Consider the following 8,398-nt stretch of genomic DNA (forward strand, 5'->3'; position numbering starts at 1 on the left):
CATATAGAAAGACCTTTAAAATCCTTCACTCCATCATGTATTTGTGTCTCTTGAAGCCCACCAAAAGACGGTGCTGCACTTCAGAGAGCTGTTGGCTGTTTGGGTGGAACTTCCCAGCACCCTATGTCATAAGTGAAGGAGCAGTAGCATCAATCATTTCCTTCTGCTTATCTGTATACTGTCCAAGAGAAAACAATCTCTTGGAGATTATCATGTACTTGGAGATGGTCTCATCTTGGAGATCCCATACTCACACACATTCAACCAATATAATATAGCTGCTATACCCAAAGTGGTGAGTTGTAGACAACAGTCCCTCTCATACGTATGCAGCTACATGAGAGCAACATATCTGTGGATGAAAGCACATAAAGGAAAAATACAGGATAGTTGGGTTTTTCTTTTAATCAAACTATCTCATCTTGCTTCTAATCACAGGCTTCCAGGGACCTCCAGGCTCTCCTGGGCTGCCCCCTCTTCCTCCAAGGCTGGTTGCTGAGCAAGGTTCACCAGGTCCCCGTGGAAATATAGGACCTCCTGGAAGCCCAGGAGATATGGGACCTCGGGGTCCACCAGGGGATCCAGGTAGGAATTGCACACTCAGACTGAAAGCTCAGTTCCCCTGAGCAGAGTGAGGCCACCAGAGTAATGCTTTGACTCTCTTCTACTTAAAATTCTGTGAGGAATTCTTCAGAAAGGAGAGTCAACTGACTCAAGCTGGGGCTTTGGCTTTCCTCCTCCTCTTAGCATTCAGAAAATAACCAAACATTCAGAATATAAGCAAAATAGGAGAAAACTTCGGCAATGCTCACATAGCCAAAGCAACATCAGATATGGACCTCGCTCAAATCAAGACTGAACATCTTGGGTGTAAATCTGCACATCATTGTGGGCATGCTGTCAGCCCAGGGAATTATGTAGTGTTAGTGATGTGTGGACCCAGTGCACTGCACCTCTTGCTATGAGCCTCATCAGAGATGAATGGTACCAAGAGTGAAGGAGTAGGGTTGTGGGGTTCATGTAGTCTTTCTTGATCCCAGCAAGCTTTTCCAGTGAAGTTAGTGCTTTTTTTGCCTGAGCAAGCATGATAAGATCTTGCCTTTAGTGTAAATTGGTAAACTTGGCAGATAGGACCAAACGTACATAAGTGCATGTTAACAAAGTGGGTAGCATGTTGATAATCTCTGCAGTCACTGTGCTTACGACCATTGTTGTGCAAGGTTTCAGAGGTTCACCTGGAGAGCCAGGACTCCAAGGCAGGGGTGGTATTCCAGCTCCTCCCGGCTCCAGAGGTGAACAAGGAGGAACAGGATTTCAGGGTCCAGTGGGATTTGAAGGTAAGAGGTATCACATGACACTTCTTCCCTTTTCCCATTTCACTGCAATAAATTGCTCTGTAGTTACTAGGTCACTGGAGGGAGAGGAGGGGAGGGGGGAGAGAGAGAGAGAATGAGAGAGAGAGAGAATGAGAGAGGGAGAGAGAGGAGCAGATTGTGAAGTTTCTGTCATTATAGATACTTCACAAGGGACAACCTTTAACAGTTATCTTAAAGCAATATTTTCAGAATAAATTTTGATAGATGTAGATGTCTAATCACTCGTGAGTTTGTTTTGATCTGAGTGTATTTTTATATTCTCTTTAAGTATTTTCAGTGTAGTGTTTTACTAACAGTTACATTCGTGGAAATGAATGGCTAGGTAGGTGATATTTGGACAGATGAAGTTTAAGGGAATGTATTTGTAAAAGAAATACCTCTGTCCTTGTCAAATCAAAGAGCAGAACTATTACTATCTTAATTAGCTAAGTACATAGAGAAAAAGGTATTTGCAGAGCATAGTTTCAAGTGAATGAATCAAATGCAAGCTATTCAAAAACCATTGGTTAATCTTGGAGTAAGAAAACATTTTAAAGGAAAAATATGCTTATCTGTATTGTACTAAGTATGCTCAAATTAATCAGAATTTTATTTGTGACTTTCCCTAGCTCTGACATCATCTTAGAAACCAGGGAGCCTGATCCAGTTCAAAAACTGCTGCTGTAATGCTAGAACTGCAGCTCCTTTTACAATAACTTTACCATAAGAAGAGGCATCATGCAATTAAGCTTTATTCATCAGCAGCTTAGCTGGAATATCAGCTATCATCAGATCATTTGTGGGAGCACCAACTAAGCTGTATTCTTTCTTTTACCCCCTGTTCTAAGGTCAGCCAGGCCGCCCTGGTAGCCCCGGGCCACCAGGCATGCCGGGTCGCAGTGTTAGCATGGGCTACCTGCTGGTGAAGCACAGCCAGTCTGATCAAGAGCCAATGTGCCCAGTTGGCATGAACAAACTCTGGAGTGGATACAGCCTGCTGTATTTTGAAGGACAAGAGAAAGCACACAACCAGGATCTAGGTATGTACAGATATTGCTGGCAGCAGCCTCAATTCCAAAACTGGGACTTCAGCAAACAGGCTTAGGAAACATCAAAATGAGAAGATAAAAACTTCATGGCTTCATAGAGTGCCCCTGAGAGAGCTCCTGAAAGTCATTGTTGTTCCAGGGAACCTGTAAAGCCAGCAAAATGTTCTGGACCACAGGGTTTTACTGGCAGGTGCTTGGGAAAGAGCAGAAAACTGAAAATGTGTATTGTCCTTTGTGAGAATGACTGGTCTTTTTCTTCTTCTTTTTTTTTTTAACAGGGCTGGCTGGCTCATGTTTGTCTCGTTTTAGTACTATGCCATTCCTCTACTGTAACCCTGGGGATATTTGTTATTATGCAAGTCGAAATGATAAATCCTACTGGCTCTCAACTACAGCACCTCTTCCAATGATGCCTGTGGCAGAAGATGAGATTAAGCCATATATCAGTCGCTGCTCAGTTTGTGAGGCCCCAGCTGTGGCAATTGCTGTCCATAGCCAAGAAGCTTCTATTCCTCACTGTCCTGAGGGCTGGCGCAGTTTGTGGATCGGATATTCCTTCCTTATGGTATTTGGTCTCCAGTGTCACATTTTGTGTGGCACTGGGTTTTATATTTGAGTCTTAGATACTAGGAAGGCTGCTCCACTTTAAAGCCAGCAAGATCAAAACCATGCATCATACTGGGGAACCAGGGAACTACAAAACTAGTTTCCACGAACCAAAGAGGAACAACAAAATTTCTGTGAATTTCAGAGAAAATGGTCTCTTCTCAGCATAGCATATGGAGACCTTACTTCTTGTACAACATAGAGCTTCAGAGCAGAATAAAGCTGTGAATTAAAAGGTGCAACAATAGCCTACAAAGCATTTTCACAGCTAAAGATTAAGAGTTACGTATCACTGTTAAGGATTTGATCTGGAAAATAAAAAAACCAACAACTTTTCCCCTTCTTTCTGAAACTTAAAAATCTTAGGTGTTTGGTTGAAGATTTAGAAGCCAAAGTCTTTCACTGAGTCTGGAAAGAGAGACAGTCTCTGGTTGTTTTTAAAATCAAGCTTCTGTGTTGTATCTGTAATGGCAATAAGAGCTTGGCTTTATAGGATCTCTGAGAGCTTGTTATCTTGTAATTCAGAAGTGGGATGTTACAGAAGAACTTAGTGCTAGGTGTGCAGCAGATGACCTACTGAAGGGCCTGACCTGCATTTCTTGCAAGACCATACAGAGGGATCATTTGAGCACTGGAGGGTTTAACACTGGCTGTGGTAAAGAGCAGCTAGAATGTCAGTGAACAATCTAACAGACACTCGTTCTTCTGATTTGCTTGATGTACACAAGAGTCAAAACCTGCAACAGTGTGCCCACGTTGTTAACTCATTGAAGACTGGGCTGAATTCTGGGCTGTTGGGAGAAAAATAAGATTTCTGTGGCAGAAGACATCATAAAAGAACAACAGTCAATCTTACCCACAAACCATTTGTATGTCCAAAGCCAAAAACTTAAATTTTTCAGAAAATAAGGTAAAAGGGAAATCTGAAATTACTTACAGAAAATATACCCCCCAGTTTTGGAGAGCAGGTCAAATTTTTGATCAGCCCTAAGTTTGACCTTTCTTTTGCTTCTATAAAAAGCCCTGATACCAATCTCATAGTTACTTCACGAGAATTCCAAGGATTAATTAAATGTTTGCAAAACCTTGTGTAAACACTGAGCATTTTTAAGAGCAAAGTTGTCACTTTAGCAATAAGTTTTTGCCAGGACAAAGTCTGTCAGCACTATGGAACCCACAGTGAGAAGAATTCACATTTTCCCAGCTGGCTTTTGGAACAAATGAAGTGTTTGGTGTACACATTTTTGCTTCTCAGGCAACTGTGAAAGAAGTACAGCACACTTGTGGTTATCTCAGAGTACATACTGTTTTAATTCCTTGGCTTAAATGTGTCACCTCATTCCCCTGAGTAAGGTACAGTATCAGTCAGCATGGATTCCTGCCCGTGCTAGGTGGCAGCCTTTGGGAAGGAGGGAGTTGTTGCTTTGTGGGGTTTTTTTTAAAAACAACCATCTAAACCTCAGCACTATATGGCACCAGCCAGAGATCAGTCCTTTATTCAGCTAAAAGGTGGCCATTTCTGTTATTTGTCTAACACAGTGGACCTCTTGCAGCGTAAACCAAGGCAGTTGCAGCTTGCACTTTCATAGTATGGTGTTTATTAAAACACAGGCAGGCAAATCTATTGGATGTGCCCAGATTTCTCCCAACATTTACAAAACTATTTAAGAACTCTATTTTCCAGCTTCTTTCTTTTATATTGTAGATTGTTTCAGTTTCTAACAGAAAATTCAGTGGTATCACTTAAAAATACAGCTGTACAGCTCCTTAAAGGGACAGAGAAAATGCCCATTTTGTTAGCAATGTCTTTGACAGAAGAAAAGTAACATTCAGTTCGTTATCACAGTATCTGTCAAAGGTAACAGTTGAGTGATGTAAAGATGCACGATTTTGGTGTAATTTGCTGTCAAAAAACGTCATAGAGGGAAATAGTTATCTGCATAGAAGATAATTTTGTTTCCACGGTGTTCCTCATGTGCGATGCAGAGTAAGACAGGCTTTATAACTTGGGGAATTCAAGTTAGATATATGGTGGAAAGTTCTTCCTAGTGAGGGTAATAAAACAGAGGAACAAGTTGCCCAGAGAAGTTGTGGGAAGTCCATCCTTGGAGGTATTAACAACTGAACAGCTCCCTGGAGTGACTGAGGGCAACTTCGGTGTAGACCCTGCTCTGAGGAGGGGACTGGTTGAAGTGACCTCCAGTCAGCCCTTCCCAATGATTCTCCAATTTTAAGACTTCCAACAGTGAAAATTTTAACTATAGGAAAGAAGATTTTAAAGTGGCATCAGCACATGAGCTAGCTCCTTTATATAGTTGTAGCATAGCCAAACCCTTACAAAACTGCAGGACTGGCTGACTTTCTGCTTTGGAGATAAGAATTAGAAGAAATCCTAGCGGTTTTTCTCTTTTCACACATGTGAATTTATGACAGCATTGCCTGAGGTTGCACTCTGAATGCTGCCTTCCTTGTCTCCTTTAGCACACTGCTGCTGGTGATGAAGGTGGAGGACAGTCACTGGTTTCTCCTGGGAGCTGCCTGGAAGATTTCAGAGCGACTCCCTTCATCGAATGCAACGGCGCCCGCGGAACCTGTCACTACTTTGCAAACAAATACAGCTTCTGGCTCACTACGATCGACCAACCCTTCCAAAGCAAGCCCTCAGCAGACACACTCAAGGCAGGACTCATCCGAAGCCACATCAGCAGATGTCAAGTCTGCATGAAAAACTTATAGAAGACTTTCACAGTATAAGGAACCACCTTATCATGTAGTTCTTATACAGTGGAGCCTTCTGTGATGGTTAGACAACTAAACAGATCATGTTGGTGCTTTTTTTAACTTATTACCTCAACAGCTGAATGGAAACAAATCTTTTTAATTGTCTGTAAAAGCAGATTAAGTCTAACACACAGATCTAGCGCTGTGTTCTCCTACTATGCAGTATATATACACACTTTTTGCTAGTCTAACATTACATCATTTGCCAAATGATAGAAATACTCACAGCTTTGAAACACCAAAAAAACTTCAATAATAAATGGTTACCTTGGACAGATGCCCACCACATTTACTTTAACAGAATATATGTATCTTTCTATTTACTGCATTTGTCACAGCAGTGAAAACTAACAGCTGCAGTTCCATAAATTAACACAGGGTGATCGAAGTACTAAACCCTTGCAAAATAATGAAAATATACTGCAATCCAAAATGCTTATGTCCAGCATTGAAACCTAACTTTAATTTTAGTATTTTATGCTTGGGCATTTCAAACACACACAAAACATCTTTTTGGTTTTTTTCAAGCCTCACCATGCTTTAGCACTTAACCATTGCCAATAGCAGAGAAGCCCACAGGCCTCCCAGAAACAGTAACCACAAAATGCAACTCTTCCTATTTGGTTAGGAGTCTCTAGGACGAAGATCAGTATTTTATTTTATATGCTTGATGATTTTTTTCTAGACATACCCCAGGTCAGAGGATGCTGTGGACGTTTCATCTGTGTCACACCACCCACACAGCAGCAGCACCCATTGGTTTTTTCATTGCAGCTTTTCCCCTCTGAAATCAAGCCACTCATCACAAAACGATTTTAGCCACTTGCTGTTGGAGCAGCTATTGCACATGGGGTGGTTCTGCAGGAGAGTGCATTGCTCGGTGCCACATGACCTTCAAACACAGAACTTGCAGACCTGCCAGCTGGCTGTCTGAAGGCATGCTGTCCTGGCAGCTGGGGACATGTGGCAATGGGATGACCACCATCCCAATTTGCACACAGCCATCCTTGCAAAAGCAAAAAGGAAGGAAACTAAGCATTTATTTGGCACCATCATTTCCCATAGTAAAGGCTTGATAAATGACAGAATGGCTAGCTCTTTCCTTCTGTGGAAAGAAGCAATTTAACCCAAAATCATCTGTCACCACTTCAAGAGAGTGGGAAAAAAAGGATCAGCTGAAAAATTCTTATTTGCATAATCTGGTTATATACCTGAATGTTTAATTTGAAGTGGAAGAAGAGACTTTTATAGCAATGACAGTTGATTTTTAATAGCTCACCTCGCTCCTGCTTCAGGTGCTTCTTGGCTTTTATAATTACATTCCATCCTCACTGTATCATAAATAAAACCTGGGTTTTTTCTACACTTATTTGTTGATGATTTCTATTTTGTTAACTGTTATTTTCCATATGGGCTGCTCTGTTAAATTACTTTGTTTGCACCTAAGGAGTTAGAAAAGCACTCCCAGAAAGCTCCTCCCACTGAAACTCAAACTCTTCAACCAGGAATACACCTGTTTATTTCATGACACTTAAAAAGATCCAGTAGGGAAGATTTGTGTCTAAAATTGCTTGTTTAAGCTGAATAACTGAAATAGCATTTAATGTGTTCTTAAAACAATTTAAGCCAATAAATTGTGATGTTGCAAAGTAAAACAACCTATTATTCATGCTCTACAATGTTCAAGAAACCAACATTTACCAAACTTGACATGTGTTACCTCCACAAAAAATATAAAGTATAAATCAAGTTAAAGTTCCTAAAATCACAGAATCATAGGATGGTTTGGGTTGGAAGGGACCATAAAGATCAATTAGTTCCAACACCGCTGCCATGGACAGGGATACCTTCCACTAGACCAGGTTGCTCAGAGCCAAATCCAACCTGATGCTAAATACACGTTGGGAGCATCCACAACTTCTCAGGCCAATGTATTCCAGTGCCTCATCACCTTCATAGCAAAGAATTTTTTGCCTACTATCTAATCTAGACCTGCTCTCTTTCACTTAGAAGGCATTCCCCCTTGTTCTGTCACTACATGCCTTTGTAAAATATCTCTATCCAGGTTTCTTATAGGCTCCATTCTGGTACTTAGCTAGCACACTGTCTAACCTAAACATATAATTAGATATGTCTATAAACAGAGATTACCTGAGCTTGAAATGAGCTGTCTGGCCATATTGTCTCTCTGAAAGGCAGCCCCTAAACAAACTTATGACACTGTTAGTTGTTTAAGCTAAATAAAACATTTAGAACTGAAAATATTGCAGTCAACATAAGCTAAATCTATTCCACATTTGCCAATTCTTTTAAATTACACATGGCAGTAACAAATACCCAAGAATAGGCAACTTCCAGGTTGTTGCTGGGCATCAGTGGTTGTGGGATGATCACACAACTATCACTTGTGGGTTGTACAGCATGCATCTCTGGCAGTGCAGCACATTCAGTGTTTTAAGAGAATCCAAGTGGAGGCTGTACAAATCTATAAAAACCAATTATGTCAACAGTAAACTATTTGGATTTTCATAGCTAATATGTTTGGTAATCTTCCTATGAAGCTGACTTTTTTTGTACTTAAAACTTCAGCAGGTAGGTCTTCCACCA

The 8,398-nt window shown here is 40.9% G+C and overlaps 1 protein-coding gene across 1 annotated transcript in view; it reads left to right on the top strand.

Moving 5' to 3' along the window:
- COL4A2 (collagen type IV alpha 2 chain) overlaps positions 1 to 7,160 on the top strand; it is a 143,972-nt gene extending 136,812 nt beyond the window's left edge. Inside the window, exons 43-47 of the mRNA XM_018084110.2 lie at positions 439 to 585; positions 1,221 to 1,337; positions 2,204 to 2,395; positions 2,683 to 2,969; positions 5,492 to 7,160. Of these exons, the coding sequence (XP_017939599.1) occupies positions 439 to 585; positions 1,221 to 1,337; positions 2,204 to 2,395; positions 2,683 to 2,969; positions 5,492 to 5,746 (998 nt within the window). The 3' untranslated portion in view covers positions 5,747 to 7,160. The remainder of the gene's footprint in view (positions 1 to 438; positions 586 to 1,220; positions 1,338 to 2,203; positions 2,396 to 2,682; positions 2,970 to 5,491) is intronic.
- The last annotated feature ends 1,238 nt before the right edge of the window (positions 7,161 to 8,398 follow it).

This window comes from Manacus vitellinus, unplaced genomic scaffold, assembly GCF_001715985.3.
Source record: "Manacus vitellinus isolate BGI_N305 unplaced genomic scaffold, ASM171598v3 scaffold_7_pilon, whole genome shotgun sequence".
NCBI classification, from domain to species: domain Eukaryota; kingdom Metazoa; phylum Chordata; class Aves; order Passeriformes; family Pipridae; genus Manacus; species Manacus vitellinus.